The following is a 17505-nucleotide window of genomic DNA, read 5'->3' on the forward strand; positions in this document are numbered from 1 at the left end:
ACTGGGGAGAAACGCTTACTGGAGCTCGTGTGGTCGCATGCCAGAACATGTGCACATCCAGTGTACAAGACTGTATTATAGCAAGCAGTGGAGTAAAAGATTGAAGTGGATTGTATATCAGTAGTTCTTTTGGCAATTTTACATTTAAAAAAAAGGATTGGATTGATTGAACTATCCCTGACAGCAGTCCTAGTTGAAATGGATTTGATGTATATCGCCATCAGTAGCAGCCAGTGAGTAAAACTTAAAAATAAAAATAATTAAATTGATTTTAAATAGCCGTTTCTTTTTCCACCACACCAATTTATCAAACTTGAGAGTGAGATACAACATTGTCTAACTTTGACATGCCACAGAAGTTTTTAGAAGAACCAGTCAAATTTAAATAATTTAAAAAAAGAGAAACGAATATAAAAAATGAGGTTTCAAAATCATACTGAATGTATGAATGGTCATACTTTATTTAGCTCACAGTGAGAAAAGTCATCTTTTCAGTTCGAACACACTCAGAAACAAAAGAACATTTCACTATAGGAGCCCTGGCCCTGGAAAACAAAAGGGTTGATGAAGAAAACAACAACTCCCAACTATGGGTAGGGGTGGCAGACTGTAGAATTGGGAGGAAAAAACACCTCAACAGTTAAACAACGTAATAAAACTATACCCTAAACCTAGTTGAAAATTGGCTCGGTAACTCACAATGGAATGAATTACCACTAGTCTATTTTTTACCCAAGTATCTGTACTACTTTTGAATTACCTTTGCCAGCTCTGTGTAATTGATAACTGCGACCGCACTCCCCGAGCATCTCTCACAGGCACAATGATGGATGGTTGGAGGGCTCAGCCTCCCGTTCACCTTTGTTGGCACTTGCCGTTCTGTGAATTGAGCCTCCTCACTCATGAATATGCATGAATTTCTGATGATGTTCACAAAAGCTCGACACCGGGCATGTAAATTGCCAATTTGCGCGGAGTTAATGACACCAACACAACCCTGTTGTTTAATTCCCGTCGACTTTACGCGCAAGAATTAATCGTGAACCGGCAGATTAGAGCGGACATCATTGCCGTACGAAGATGTTTTCTCGAAATACATTTTGCATTACTCTAATTGAGCGATGGGAAAATGTGTCCAGATGATTGCTGATTGTGTGATGTTTGAGCGAGTGCAGCATACTTGCTTTATTTTCTTCCCACATCAGCTCAATTAGCCACAAGTCAGAGACAGAAAACGCGTAAGTGTAAGTCAATCAAGATCTTAACCACGGTTGAGTACACTTGTTTCTATTTATGTTTTATCTTGTAATCTGTAATGGAGTGTTCTAAGCAGAATGTACAAATAGAGATGTAACTTGACTCATAAGAAGAACTATTGTTGCACTGATACTTTTACTGGTACTTGTACTGGTACTAGAAGGGGCCCCGAATCTTCACTAAAATGTAGGCATCGGTATTAGCGAGTACTTAAAGTAACGCAACGATGCTGTGCACAATATGTACTCTTGGAGATTTAGTTTCCAACCACCGGTCACCTTTCCCAGGATGGCCGCCAATTACAAACGCCGCCTTAAGAGAGAAGAAGAAGAGCTAGGAGTTTTTATTCTAGTAAGTGTAGTTGATTGTGGTCATTTAGCAGTCATATTTTCAACTTATGTTCCTTTACTTTAAATAGTGGATAAATGTACTAGTACATGTCAAATGGGAATACCAGCTAGGAGTTGAGGTTTTATGAACACTGACATTGAACATCTAGAAAGATATTAGCTTTGTTAGAAGGAGGGGGAAACAGGAAGCAGTAGGCTAGTGATCATGTGTCCTCTGCTAGCATAAGTGATTAGCACACGAGCTAAGCTAATTTACCAAATTGATACAAAATTGTAAAAACATGAAATAAAACAACATTTGGGCATTTGAGGGCACCATCCTTTAAGTCCCAAATTGAAAAATAAACTAAAATGATGAAAAAAAAAGTTTTCCAAAAAACGTATCGGTACAGTTCCGGTATCGGCCAATACCACACAGCTAACCACACAGCTACCACAATGTTTATTTCTTGCACCTGTCATGGACAATCTGTCAAAAATTTGGTCTTCCTCACAGACTAGAAGAATATTTCAGTGCAGCATTTCTGTAAATAATCACAGCAACATAATGACATTTAATATTTTTTTCTACAATTGTCTTTTTTAACTCAGTGTCTGTCATTGACAACGATTGATATCCAATTCATTTTGACTGGGAAGGGCGAATGTGCAACCAATGAGTTAACAAAGACATAATTGTAGTAGAAAACACTCAAACACATGCAGTTTACTCACTACTCTTGGCACCACAGTATATTTCAATTAGACATAATAAACTGACATTCAACGTTGAAGCGCTCACACACAATTGGTATTCAAGATAAACTTTGAAGGTCACAGGTCTGGTAGCAGCTTGTGGCTCGTGCACAGCTAGCAACTCTTCTGAATTCACTGGGTGGAGGTGAGGAGGAGGCCCGCAGGCTTGAGAGCAGCTCAGTATGCTGAAGACGTCCATCCTTCCATCTCTGGCTTTGGGGCACTTTCCTCCTGTGAAACATCGCTGATCATTTCTCAGGACGGTAAAAAGTGCTGATTCCCCACCGCCCGACCCCCTCCTTGTTTCGTTTTGTGTGTTTCACAAAAGATGCTCAACAAGACACCTCAGATTAATGAGCAGGCAGATGTAAACAGGCAGCGGTGGAATTAACAAAGTTGCTTTTTTGTTCTCTGAAGACTGATAACTCGTTAAAGAAAACAATTACAAAAATATGTGCCTTTGTGTCTGCTAAGTAGTGGCAATTAAACACACCTTACAAAACAGTCTTGCTGGTGTTTACAAGAGCTATTGTCTATATGAAGTCTGATTATCAAGCGAAGTAATTAATAGTGTTTTTATTCTATGCATATGTGGTTTACAATCCAGATACAGAGGATACTTTACCTCCGAGATTTTAAGCCAATGGTGGTAGAAGCGCGAACATTAGCATACACAGTTAGAAGAACTCATGGGACAAATACGAAATACTTTCAGACAGACTTGGTTCCGACCTCTGGAACCGTTTAATAATTATCTGGTTTCCCACTTGATCAAACACTTTGAATTCAGTAGCAGGTTAACCAGCATCCTGCCTGAAGACACTTTCATTTATGTTCCGGTATTAACTGGTACACTCTCATGTGTAAATGTAATGTGCAGGCTTAGTTGAATCAGACATTAGCCGAAACTTTACCGGCTCTCTACCTAGTCACGAGTCCTGAACATTCCCAGGTTGCGTTATGTCTGAATGTAGCTCAATTGGCTCGGATGTTAGCCAAAACCTTACCAGCTTGTGATCTAGCCACAAGTCCGGAACATTCCCAGGTCACATTCAGTGTTGTCAGTAATGCGTTACTTTTACTGTAACCTGACTACTTTCTTTCAGTAACAAGCAAACTAACGCGTTCATTTTTCTTAACCATTAATCTGATTAAAGGTAGTTTTCTTAGTAACTGTGCGTTACTGTTTTGTTATTGCCTCATTATGTATGTAAAATAAAGCAGTGTTTTTCAACCGGTGTGCTGCGGCACACTAGTGTGTCGTGAGAGATCGTCAGGTGTGCCGCGAGATGTTATCCAATAACGCATTTTTTTTTTTTACGTCGTTGAGCGGAGTTTGTAACAGTCACCTCCTTAAATGGTGTTCCTCCCGACATCCACCACGCAGTGGTGCTGCGTTATTTATTTTGAATATGTTCTTCTTCTGTTGCTGCTTACTTTTATGTTTGAGTTCTGCGAACGCGTGTGTGCGAATCGCTGAGCTCCCGAGTGACGAGTGGTCAAGGTGGATTTGTTATTTTTTTTGTGAATAAATGTGCAGAAGTGGAAGCTTCTCCCCTTTTTGTTACTTTTATGCATACATCCTACTTACCACTCGTTACAAGTTGCAATAGGAAAGGAGGAGGAGGTAGAATCTTGCGGTCGTGTGCAAATGAGCAATATATTGCTCGTGTCGCGTTCAAGAACTGCTCAGATTTTTAGCCATCAGCGACCTTGCTGTCCGCAAAAATGTGGACCCCAGCACGTCTACTGTACATCATTTAATCAGTCGTCAAATGTCAATATACACGGAAGTGTCCTTTCCATTTCATTCATATTTGAGACCGTCAATCCTCCCCCTGTGTTTTATTCCAGCACATTTTTGAGGACAGCAAAGTAGCTGATGGCTAAAAATCAGAGCAGTTTTTGAATGTAACGCGAGCAGTTGCATTTGCTCTCTTTTCAAACCAAGTCGATTGACTATTTTGTTCACCTCCATGAAAACACAGAGTGAAAAAGGCAACTTTTTTTTTTTTTTGAAACACTACAAAGGTAAATGAGAAAGCCCTCAAAGCCAGTTACCTTGTTGCTGAACTTGTTGCTGAATCCAAAAAGAGGCAAGACTACCTGCCTGCAAAGCCATTGTCAGTGAGATGCTTGCGATTAAAGACATTTCTAAAGTCCCTGTCCGACAATTCTGAGCTTTTCAAGCCTAACTGCTATAAAAATAAAAACAGAGAGAAATTAAGGGCTGTTGATGAAGATTCCTGCAAGGATATCGGCTTCATCCATACAGGCACAAGTTATACACTGAGTGAGTATAAATATTTAGAAATTATTTCATAATTAAATATGCTGTACAGAAAGTAATTTTGGAACATTTTTGGTTTGTGGTGTGCCGTGAGAGTTTTTCCAATGTAAAAACGTGCCGTGACACAGAAAAGATTGAAAAACACTGGAATAAAGAATACTGTAGTCATGTACGAAGAGCATTTCGAATAGAAACGTTGCTCTTGAGTTTGGGAGTGACATCACATGTCACGTTTTCTGATCGGGGGGGGGGATGGGTCACGTGTATTACCATTCTGTGTGAGCCATGCCGCTGAGAGTCTCTGGCCAACACAATATAGCCTAGCTACCTTGTCAGGACGCAAACAATGAAAGAGTCAGGAAAGATAACACAAACGGCTGCATTTGCTCACTGATAATACAACCATTACTTCACATATTTGTCCAGTAAAGATAAAAAAAATATCTCCGCGCGTTACAAACCTTGCGCTGGCTCAAGAAGACTGTCGACCGCTAAAAACTCCACATCCAATTCAAGAAACCACTTGGAATTACAGCACAACGTGACAAAACCCGAAATAAAGCCTACAGGTAATGAGACAGCCAGCTCTTCTACTTCTACAGTTTGTAACCAGCCTTTGCGTACATTTTATAGTTACAGTTTGTAACCATAGGCGGAGTTTGACTTTTGTGGGAGGGGGTGAAAAACATGTTGATGACCCTAAAACAAAGTCAAAAGTTTGGACACACTTCATCATTTGTGCTTTTTCTATATTTGCACTACTATTTACATTATTCTTGTTCATTTTGTTAATTTTTGTTGTTCATTTAATTACTGTACAACTTTTATAGACAGCATTTTAATGGCTATATTAATGGCAGTATTTAATGGTCTTAATTTTAAAGGGAAAATTCAGAATATTTAAAATTAGTCTTAATCTTCGAATTAGTGGGGGTTCAATTAGTCGTTTGAGTTGATTTGAACAAATTCTGTGCAGTTTGTCAGTTATTTGTTAGTTTCAGGGCTCCGGAGTAGCTAGCCTATTGCGAGTCAATGGTGTTTGTTCTTTAGTACACCTCTAGGTGCTACTTGGACACATAATCAGTAACGAATCGGAGGTCCTAGGGTCTTTCGTGTGTTTGATCATCAGACACCATCACTCCGGCAACCCAGTCGGGGGTGATCAGCCCCCCGCTTGTGTCCAAGCGGCCTGCTACCCCAAGGAAATATTCAGTTATATGGGATGAAATTTTTCTGTTGTCATTCTTATGTTGAGGCCGCAAAGGGAGAAAAAAATGGTTAAAAAAATTAACGATAAATTAATTTTAAAGTCATTTAGTCACTTTTATAATAAAGTAATCAGTAAAGTAACTAGATCATTTTATTGAGGCCTAATTAGTAATCAGTAATTAAATTAGTTTTTCAAGTAATCTGTGACAACACTGGTCACAGTATGTCTGAATGTAGGGCGTAATGTTCCGCTTCAGAGCGCAGATGTTGATGACCTAGCTATCACGTGACTACATTACAGTTCCTCATTCTTCTTTACAGTAAGATGAAATAAAAACATATGACAAGCAGTAAACAAAGAACTTTAAAGCTATTTTGATGGCAAAAATAGGTTGGACAACTGTTTATCGATCTTAGGGCTAAGGAGAGACTGTTAACTTTTGAAAAGGATGTTGGTTTTATTTTGTAATAAAACTTGTGATTGAGAATGTGTCGTTGTTCAGTCTGGTCTCTTACAAATGAATGGGTCAGATTAGTACAGCAAATTAACCTATATTTTCTGTGGAATCTGTAATTAAAAAAGTAAATAGGTGTGATGTCATGTGCTGGTGGTGTCAGTCAATACGCTGAATGTTTAAAAGCGGCTGAGTAATTTCCACTTCATAGCTTTATGTCTGAAAGCCACAATGCGGGTGGACTGTGGCCAGGGGCGGACTGGTAATCTGTGGGTTCTGGAGGATCACAGAACGGCCGGTGCCCTGGACGGCCGGCGGCCGCCATTCATTATACATCACTGTTTTTGTCCCCCCTTGCCTCTGATTATCTACAGTTCGCATCCAATCCAACAGGTGGCAGCAATGCGCCTGGCTGTTCATCGCCAGTCTAATAGAAGAACGAAAGAAGCACAAAGTTGCCTTCATTGGTTCCTTGTGGAAGCAAAATGGCGACGAGCGTTAATGCACAATATGGATGGTGGTGGCAAAAAAAGAAAAGAGAAGGGTGGCGCGAAGAAGGTTAGGAAGAAAAAAATTAAAGAAACTGGAGAGCGAAGCATCAAAATGTCATAAGTTGACAAATATTTTCGCAAGCAGCAGTCTGGCTGCAACGGCCACGTCGGGTAACAACAGCCCACTCCCGGCGTGAGAGGGGGAGCGGCAGCCGCTCTGACGCGCAGCCGGTTCAGGGAGAGAGAAAAAAAGAGGGAGGGGGTAATGATAAGCTGGTGGAAGTTCGAGAGGGAAGTTCCCCAGACAAGCGCAGAGCAAGTAAAAATGGATGAAGAGGGTCACTTGTTCGGTATACTGGCAATTGTTATCCACCAGGTAGGTACATTTTAAATGAAATAAATGACAATTAAAGGGTTAGTGCCAGCTAGTCGATGTACCCGTTGGCAATCGTGTCAAGTTACAATATGCTAGTCCTACTATCACTCTCCTAAGAAAAAATATTTTAGCTGTAAAACAACGTATGCACACGCAGTAGCAATATTAATTCAGAAGAAATATAACAAAATATTAATAAAATGAATGGTTTTACTTTACAGTTTAGGTAGTTAAATTGATATATATTTTTAATCATTTATATATCGTTTTGTTTTCTGGTTAATACTTTCCAATGAAGGTTATGTATACAGGATTTGTCTTGAAATGTTTATTGTATTTTCATTGAAATTTATTATTTGTATGGCAAGATTAATTATGGCAGGGGTCTCCAAACCGGTCCTCAAGGGCCACTGTGGGGGCTGGTTTTTCTTTCAACCGATCGAGTACCGACAGTTTAACCAATGAAGTTTCTGCTAAAACAAGCAGCACCTGACTGCAATCAACTGATTACACTTGTAAGACACCAGATTGGTGCATAGGTGTTGTCTTGTTTTGTTGGAATGAAATCCTGTGCCCGCTGCGGCCCTATGTGGAATAGTTTGGAGACCACTGAATTATGGCATAAACAATGAAATTGTTTTATAGACAGAGATATATAGAGATATATTATAATCAATCGGATACATGAATGAATGAATTTATTGTCATTGTCATCATCATCATAATCATTGACAGTTTCAGAATGTGGAATTTGCCCGAATACTTAAAACTTGCTTTGAAAAATACATTCTTTCATTTGTTTATTTAGGTCTATCATAGAGCTAGTACAGAAAATGAACCCAACTCCAGTTCAGCCTTGCAGTACTTTGAGCGCCCCAAGTCAGACAGTGACATTCATTCATTCATTTTCCATGCCGCTTTTCCTCACGAGGGTCACGGAGGTGCTGGAGCCTATCCCAGCCAACTACGGGCAGTAGGCAGGGGACACCCTGAACTGGTTGCCAGCCAATCACAGGGCACAAGGAGACATACAACCATTCACGCACACACTCATACCTACGGACAATTTAGAGTGTTCAATCAGCCTACCATGCATGTTTTTGGGATGTGGGAGGAAACCGGAGTTCCCGGAGGAAACCCACGCAGGCACGGGGAGAACATGCAAACTCCACACAGGAAGGCCGAAGCCCGGGATTGAACCCTTGATCTCAGAACTGTGAGGCAGATGTGCTAACCACTAAGCCACCCAGACAGTGACAGTCTAGACATATTTTCTTCATTTTCTCTTAAAGTGCAAGAAATTGATGCATTTTACAATAAAATGTAAAAAAATAAATAAATAAAAATTCTCCCCGGGGTTGGGGGGTTGGGCGGTATGCCCCCGGACACCCCTAGGGGGTCTGTTTCCCTTCGTAAAGCGATTCTTGTGGGCTGGGCTGAGTCAAAGTCCAGGGCTGCTTTTTAGTCCCAGTCCGCCCCTGACTGTGGCTCATATCACATGGTATGTTGCGGTGTATCTGAAAGCAGCTTTAGAGTAGGCCTACCGAGATCTAGATGGTGACTGTTGTTAACATTACCAGTATATAGTCAAATAATAAATGTGAAAAATGCATTAGCATTATGTAGATACGCTACATGAAAAAAAAAAAACAGCAATAAAAGCATTGTTTAGGTGCTTACCACTCTATTGTTGTGGCCAATAAATGAATAAATGATGAACAATGCTTCAATCCCTGCTGCGGTTATCATCAGTTTCATTATTTACGGCATCACAGTCGATGTGGATCAGGCAGAAAAAGACACAGGAAATACACTTTGAATGTTGTTATGAAATCAAACCTATTAAAAGTCTTGCGTGTAGAAAAAAGCTGAGTCTTTAAATGGAACATATGCCGGCTACACCTTCTGTTAGTCACAGCCTGAAAGTGGCCAGCTGGGATGCGACAGGAGTTATGAATATTGATCATTAGCATGCAAAGTAATGCGAGATCAATTTGCAGTGCTAAAGAAGGACCAGCTGCCTGCTGGACGTAATGTAAACTGCTTGAACTCTATTTTAAAGTGACAGACAGAGGTTTTGCCAATTTAGTGATTTAGGATGCGTCCAGACTTGGACGTGGAGTGCCGCCGTGAGCAGGGAAGAGGCAGGAATAAAGTCAGGAGAGACGCGTGGGCGGAACTGGCATTTGAGCACTTGAACACAAGGCGGAGGCGGCGGGGTCAATGGGCGCGCCTGATGGATCGCCTTATCCGAACTGGCGAGAGGACGAGGAGTACTTTTTCTGCCATCCCAGATTGTCCCATTTGTCAGTGTCTCAGCCAAATACAGATGTGCGCGACTGTAAGACAGCAGTTCATTTTGTGAGGAGCACTGGTTGGAGGCACCGCCCCGAAATGAGTGCTTCGATCTGCTGCTTCAATTCCAAGTTCATTGCCGGCTTCACCAGAGGAAAGTTCTTTTGTTTGATTAGAAGACAATCCGTAGTGGAACAATCACTGGTATATTATAACACCAAGGTTTGAAGTTTGGGCTTTTCTGTGTGGGCGTTTTCTTCCACAGTCTATTGAAGGTTTATTAAAGACTCTAAATAAATTCCCTGTAGTGTGTTTCTCAAGGCCGGAGTTGCACTGCAAGTCCATCTATCCGTGTTCTAAGTAGAGGTTAATCCCGGCAGACTTTTAGAAAAAGCCAAGTGGAGTATATCCTGGAATGGTCGCCAGCCATGTGAGAGAACATATAGGAGGATCTTTGAACATCTATCTTGGACGTCTTTCGCTGTCAATGCCAGTAAATACAGTGGGGTAAATAAGTATTTAGTCAACCACTAATTGTGCAAGTTCTCCCACTTGAAAATATTAGAGAGGCCTGTAATCTTCAACATGGGTAAACCTCAACCATGAGAGACAGAATGTGGAAAAAAAAGAAAAAGAAAATCACATTGTTTGATTTTTAAAGAATTTATTTGCAATTCATGGTGGAAAATAAGTATTTGGTCAATACCAAAAGTTCATCTCAATACTTTGTTATGTACCCTTTGTTGGCAATAACAGAGGCCAAACATTTTCTGTAACTCTTCACAAGCTTCTCACACACTGTTGCTGGTATTTTGGCCCATTCCTCCATGAGATCTCCTCTAGAGCAGTGATGTTTTGGGGCTGTCGTTGGGCAACACGGACTTTCAACTCCTTCCGCAGATTTTCTATAGGGTTGAGATCTGAAGACTGGCTAGGCCACTCCAGGACCTTGGAATGCTTCTTGCAAAGCCACTCCTTTGTTGCCCTGGCTGTGTGGGATCATTGTCATGCTGAAAGACCTAGCCACATCTCATCTTCAATGCCCTTGCTGATGGAAGGAGATTTTCACTCAAAATCTCTCGATACATGGCCCCATTCATTCTTTCCTTAACACAGATCAGTCGTCCTGGTCCCTTTGCAGAAAAAAAGCCCCAAAGCATGATGTTTCCACCCCCATGCTTAACAGTGGGTATGGTGTTCTTCGGATGCAATTCAGTATTCTTTGTCCTCCAAACACGAGAACCTGTGTTTCTACCAAATAGTTCTATTTTGGTTTCATCTGACCATAACACATTCTCCCGGTCCTCTTCTGGATCATCCAAATGCTCTCTAGCAAACCGCAGACGGGCCTGGACGTGTACTTTCTTCAGCACGGGGACACGTCTGGCAGTGCAGGATTTGAGTCTCTGGCGGCGCATTGTGTTGCTGATTCTTGTTATCATTTTGACGCCACGGGGTGAGATCTTGCATAGAGCCCCAGATCGAGGGAGATTATCAGTGGTCTTGTATGTCTTTCATTTTCTAATAATTGCTCCCACAGTTGATTTCTTTACACCAAGCGTTTTACCTATTGCAGATTCAGTCTTCCCAGCCTGGTGCAGTTCTACAATTTTGTCTCTGGTGTCCTTCGACAGCTCTTTGGTCTTGGCCATAGTGGAGTTTGGAGTGTGACTGACTGAGGTTGTGGACAGTGGTCTTTAATACCGATAATAAGTTAAAACAGGTGCCATTAATACAGGTAATGAGTGGAGCTTCGTTAGACCTCGTTAGAAGAAGTTAAACCTATTTGACAGCCAGAAATCTTGTTTTTTTTTGTAGGTGACCAAATACTTATTTTCCACTAATTTGGGAATAAATTCTTTAAAAATCAAACAATGTGATTTTCTTTTTTTTTTTTTTTTTTTTTTTTTTTTTTTTTCCTTTCACATTCTGTCCCTCATGGTCTCACGGTTTACCCATGTTGACAATTACAGTCCTTTCTAATCTTTTCAAGAAGGAGAACTTGCACAATTGCTGGTTGACTAAATACTTATTTCCCCCACTGTATATAAGCATTAAAAAGTGCAACAGTAAAGAAAAGTGGAAAATAAGAATTTAAAAGTCGTGACCACAAACCCAAACTTTTTGGGAAACAGAAGTGTTTTTATATGTCAATGCAACAAAACAAACTAGGAACTACCACTTAGAACTTGGGAACAAAATATGTTATAGGCTACATAGCGTTAGCTTTAATATATTACCACAGGTAGGTAAGTCAAGGAAATCTAGACATTCTCTGGAAAAACAATATTGTAGTTGTGCAAAAAGAAAAACCTAAATCATCTTGCATTTCAATGTAAAAGTCGATTTCCCGTGCTCATGCTAACAGAAACATACAGGACAAACATATGGGAAAGTTCCCTTTTGCCTTACAGTTTATATAGTTTTCAGTTGTCGCCTGACCACTCCAAATGTAAAACTAGCACTTACATATATGTCATAATGCAATGACATAATCAAAGAAGTACTTCGATACGTGATTTAATCAATTATTCCATAAATGTCGCAATTACCGCTGTCAGTTCAACTGCAAGCTACTACACCGCTACTTGTGCTTGGAACTACTCACGCGCTACATGAACCACGTGACCACCCGCAGCGAGAACAAAGAGTGTCGTAACCCTATTTCCATGGTGCTGAGATAAATGTAATCCTAGCAGATTTAATAAGCCACACCCAGTTTCAGTCTCCGCTCCTCCCGCTGCTCGTGTGTGTGTGTGTAATATTTTGATTGCAGGATTGGACAGACAAGGGAACCTGGAACGAAGTGCAGACAATCATCAGCCACAGCATATTTAAACTGCTGTTGGTGTGTTCTCCATAGCAACTTGACGCTCCTATTAGTGTGTTCGCGGGCCTAAAGACGTATGGGTCAACTTACAATTCGACTGTAAATAGTTTTGCATATAAATAGGTAGAGTGTGTTTGGTTGAATAAAAGGTGAGTAAAAAGTGAGCCTTATTACTGTGCTTATTTAAGGGATGCGAATTGTTACCTCTCACGAGTTCCACAGCTAGGTACAACTGCTAATTTGCCCCCCTTTGTACGCTCTGGTCCCCTGCCTTGATGACATCACAACGAATATTCAAAATTAATACTCCTATTGTAAGAAAACAACAATTTAGTATTAAAAATGCACTTTCATGTGTCATAAAACAAGAGAGTGAAAAGGAGTATCACAATTTAGTGTTAAAAGTACACTTTAAAGTGTAATTAAACAACACTGACAGTGTCAGATATTTAACACTATTAATGAGTTAAAATATTAGCGCTCTCCAAAGTGTAACTCCGAATCCGTGAGAATTATATAAACGCAGAAAAGTGTTGATTTTAACTCTGAGTAAATTAACATTCATGATTTTGCTGTGTAAATATAAACAAAATCATTGGATGAGACACACCTGAACAACATGAACAGGGCCGACTAGAACAGGTTGAAATGATAAGCTAATCAATAATACTAATTAGATAAAACATTTCCTAGCAACACTATTGCTCTGCCATCTGTAAATGTCGCAGTGCATCTCTTTTGTTTTGCTTAGTTTCCTTGTGTCACTTTGATAAGCTGGTATTGAGCTTCAAACGAAGACTGTGCACCCTTACCAATAATAATAGCATTTACCCTTGGGAGTGCATACCACATTGCTTCTGAGAGCTTGGATTGTGCCACTTGGGAGTGAAACTGTGTCACTTGAGCCGTGTAGTGTAAATCCGCCCAACGAGAGCCCGTGTGTCACTCATACAATTGACTCATGGGCTGTCACCCAAAGGTTGAGGCGTTATGGTCGCATAATGGAGCGCTGTATTTACTCTTAACAGCCTTTCATTTGCGATTCAATGAATCAGTTCACAAATGTGCTTTTGACACTTGACAGCTGAATTGCGCTGCTTGGGAAATGACTTCAATCAGAAGCTAGGGCGGTAATTTGATGCGCAATTTCAACATTCCTATAGCTTGTATATCTACCATTCACACTAAAACGTGTCAATGCCACACACTCTGAAATCCAAGGGAAATATGTCATCTGTTTGTCAAAAGATACCAATGTACTCCTAATATGGTATTACGGCTGTGCAATTTTCAATTTTGTTCCACTCTTCCTTCCCTTCCTTCCACAAACTGGAGGGCTTCATTTTGAAATTCATCTGGAAAAAGAAGGTCCGTAAGCTTCATAAATATTTGCCAAGACAAAGGCCAGTGGTTGGCCTGTCTCTGCCAAACGTTAAGTTGATGTAATATTGGGATACTTTAATATTAGCTTCAATAGGTGGTCTTTAACCTCATTGATGCCTGAATTTACATTTAAATCTTTCAGTACCATTCTTGATACTATATGTCCAATCATGTAGCGTACAATCCTTATGCTGTGAATTAAAATGAGTGTTACGAGTAGATTTCCAATCCATTTGAGCTGTGACTGTATTTTCAATTCGCAAAGCTTGTCACAGTTAACCAATAGAAGAGTATAGGTACTTCTACGGTACAATTATGGTTGTCAAGTTGAGACTGACACACCAAGCACGCGCCAGCAAGAGATCTAAGCATCTAATCAAACCGCAGAAAGGCAACAACGCACACACAAATGCATGGATCTAATGTATTTGCATGCAAACATGCCGCAGTATGTGTCAGAATCATCGCTCCCTAATGTAACCATCTGTTCTTCTCTTCACTGTGTTATTTCTCGAATGCATTAAATGCCCAAGCAAACCTTGGCAAGGGGAACCTTGCTTCTCGCCACCGTACGTACATCAGCGCAGATTAATGAGTTACCTGAGCGCGGACAGCTTTTGTGGGTCTAATGGGAAATTAAAATGGCTAACTACCCTGAATCAGCCAAACTAATAGGGAGTGCAGCAGAGACCTTTTGCGGAATGACGGTGGGGCGGCCCCGTGCGAAATGAATGCAAGTATGGCCTTATTGCTTGGAATTCAAGTTCGTAATGTGTAGTAAGGCAGGGAAAAAAAACAAAAGATGGTACTGAAGGATGATTATTTTTGGCCAGTCCTCCCAGATTAAATAAATTGGATGTCAATCACTAATGGTAGGGAATGAGTTAGTTTTTGGTCACTTCTTTGTTAATTTTAGGGTACTTATGGGTCATTTCCTGTTGATTTTGGCTTACTTCTGTTCATTTTGCAACTTTTCTTTGTCACTTTCTGTTCATTTTTGGTAACTTTCTGTTGATTTTGGAGACGATTTTCATCAAAAATGCATTTTTTTTTGTGGATGTTGTTATGTGCCTTTGGAAATGAATGGACAGTTGAAAATGCCCTGGAATGTTTCTGTCAAATTTGGGAGGAACTGCAGAGTTTTTCCAAAAACCGGTTGATAACGTTTGGGTGACTTAATTTTTGCAATTTTTTTAATGAATTATGTGAATCGGACACAAAAATGTGGGACAATTTTGGAGCATTCCTGAGTCACTTCTTGACATTTTGGATCATATCCTTTTTATTGTATAGAATTTCCGGGTCACTTCCTATAAATTTTGGGGCTTTTTTCATGTCACTTCCTGTTGATATCGAATTGGAATGATTTGGGCCATTGTATATAAATTGGGATGTGTTTGTCAAATTTTGGTGAAACTGAAGACAATACAGCTTTAGTGTTTCTTGATTTTTATTAATTTTTCAATGTGTGAATTATTTAAAAGGCATAGGAATTGTAGGACGAGATACAATTTGGAAATTTTAAATTTTTAAATATTTTTGCCATTGGAAATGAATGGGGCTTTTTTTTGTTGAGTAGCTGGACCTTTCTTTTTTGTTGACTGATAGAAAGCAAGTGGAAACAAAAACCTATCAAGTAGACGTGACATGAAAAAATGCATTGCAAACATATGACATGAAACCAAACTAAATCTAATTGAAACAAAGTAAAAAAACATAAATCTTTCCATTTCTTACTTTCAAGGGGATCAGAATGATAAAATACATACATTTTAACTAGGACTTATGAAAGTTTAAAATCAAGAAAGAACGAAGACATGTTTTAAAACCACAAAATAATTCAAATGTGACTAATGCTATTCAGTAGGTTCTCCTATTAAGGAACATTTCTTCTCTCTCGTAGTTTCCCCTTTACACCTTCTTCCATCTTTTCTATCAGCCAACATGTTTTAATCAGAAACACGGCCTCGGGTTGTAAAAGTCAGTGCGCATTACATCAGGACAACAGTTTTGACTGCGGCCGTGACCTTCCCGTCCCGCATGGCCCCGATCACTGGGTTGTAATCCACTCCAGTTTCCATTCCAAGGTGCCGCCTGAAGTTCTTTTTGAGATCAAGTGCATTATGGTCCGGAAGGGAGGTGCGAGTGACATATGTAGGACAGTCTAGACATAAGCAAGATTATTTTTTAATGTCGTTCTTTGTCATTTTTTTTTATTTTTTTAAAAAATCTTTTTCATTCGGTTCTACATGGATGCTTGTTATAAACTTCTAAATGCAACATAATTTACAGACTAGTACCTGGACACATTTTTTAAATTAAAAAAAAACATGTAAGATTTGGACATTCATTAAATGGCCTTAATATTTCAATAGACATTAAAGAAAAAATTTTTGGGGGAAATTCTACTAAAACGGATCTCAATGGTTACGCTGAGATTTTCCCATTCTAAAAGACAATTTGCGACCCAAAATGCAGTTTTTTTTTTTTTTTTTTTTTTTTTTTTTTTTTAAATTATGTTTTTTCAATTACGAGATCTTTGTCTTCATCTACGTAGGTTGCCACCGCTCTGTAGGCTATGTAAATTGCTACCATGTTCTCAGTCAGAATTAACAATCTCATGTCCACATAGAGCATAAACATCTAGTTTCGAATGTCAAATCAGTCTAATGACAAATTCAGAAACAAAGCAAGGATATGCATTGTAGATGCCTTCGAACACTAGAGACAGATGATGAGGGAAAAATTGACAACGGACGCCAATGTTGCCCGACTTCTCCTCGAAAAATGATGTACTTTTGAGTTTTCCTGTATTACTCTCCTGTATGGCAAACTGGCAATAGTATTATGAGAAGAGTTGGCATCAGTACAAATTGCATAGCATCTAGGTCCATTGACCATGGCAAAGATAGCATGTTTACGCATGCACGGAACAAAATCATTTTTGTGGATGCTATCAATACATTAATAAAATGAAATATTAATTGGCATTGTGCTGATATCTAGACTCCAGATGAACAATTCTTACACTAAATGCCTCCCAAAATGTCCCACACGTCAATTTTAGACAGTTTAGCCTCTTGGACTATGCCACTTTAACAGAAATTGTATCAAAATTAAAGCCCAAACATGCTGCCTTGACACCCTTCCTTCAAACTTTTTCAAAACTGTTTTTAATTGCATAGCCCCAGACATACTTCAGATTATAAATACTTCTCTCCAAACAGGAGAGTTTCCACAGACTTTAAAAACTGCAGTAATAAAACCTCTTCTAAAAAAAACACTAATCTGGATGCCTCAACTATTAGTAATTATAGGCCAATATCAAATCTGACATTCCTGGCGAAAATGATCAAGAGTGTTGTGTTCGAACAGATCCAGGTTTTTATGATGCAAAAGAGCCTTAAAAGTTAAGTTAAATGTGAAGAAGACAGAAGTGATCATTTTTGGGCCAAAAAAGGAAAGGTCAAAGATAAGCAGGCACCTTAGCACAATGTCACTTACAGCTACAAATCAAGTCAGAAACCTTGGCATAATTATTGAGTCAGACCTAAAATTTGATAGCCATCTAAAGTTCATCACTAAATCTGCTTATTACCACCTAAACAAATATAGCCAGAATTAAGGGGCTTCTGACTCAACAAGACATGGAAAAACTTATGCATGCATTCATTTTCAGCAGATTGGTCTATTGCAACGGTACATTTACAGGTCTTGATAAAAAATCAGTCAGGAAGCTCCAGCTAGTACAGAATGCTGCAGCCAGACTCCTCACAAATACAAGGAAACTGGACCACATTACACCGGTTTTGAAAATCATTACACTGGCTTCCA

At 39.6% G+C, this 17505-nt stretch overlaps 1 protein-coding gene across 2 annotated transcripts in view; it reads right to left on the reverse strand.

Annotated features, from left to right (window-relative positions):
• Positions 1-2068: 2068 nt before the first annotated feature.
• tafa3a (TAFA chemokine like family member 3a) overlaps positions 2069-17505 on the reverse strand; it is a 219731-nt gene continuing 204294 nt past the window's right edge. The window contains exon 5 of one of the 2 annotated variants that reach the window (XM_057847170.1): positions 2069-2573. In XM_057847170.1, coding sequence (XP_057703153.1) covers positions 2520-2573 — 54 coding nt within the window. In that variant the 3' untranslated portion in view covers positions 2069-2519. The remainder of the gene's footprint in view (positions 2574-17505) is intronic. The other variant, XM_057847169.1, reaches the window with a different exon arrangement.

This window comes from Corythoichthys intestinalis, chromosome 9 (genome assembly GCF_030265065.1).
Source record: "Corythoichthys intestinalis isolate RoL2023-P3 chromosome 9, ASM3026506v1, whole genome shotgun sequence".
Lineage (NCBI taxonomy): Eukaryota > Metazoa > Chordata > Actinopteri > Syngnathiformes > Syngnathidae > Corythoichthys > Corythoichthys intestinalis.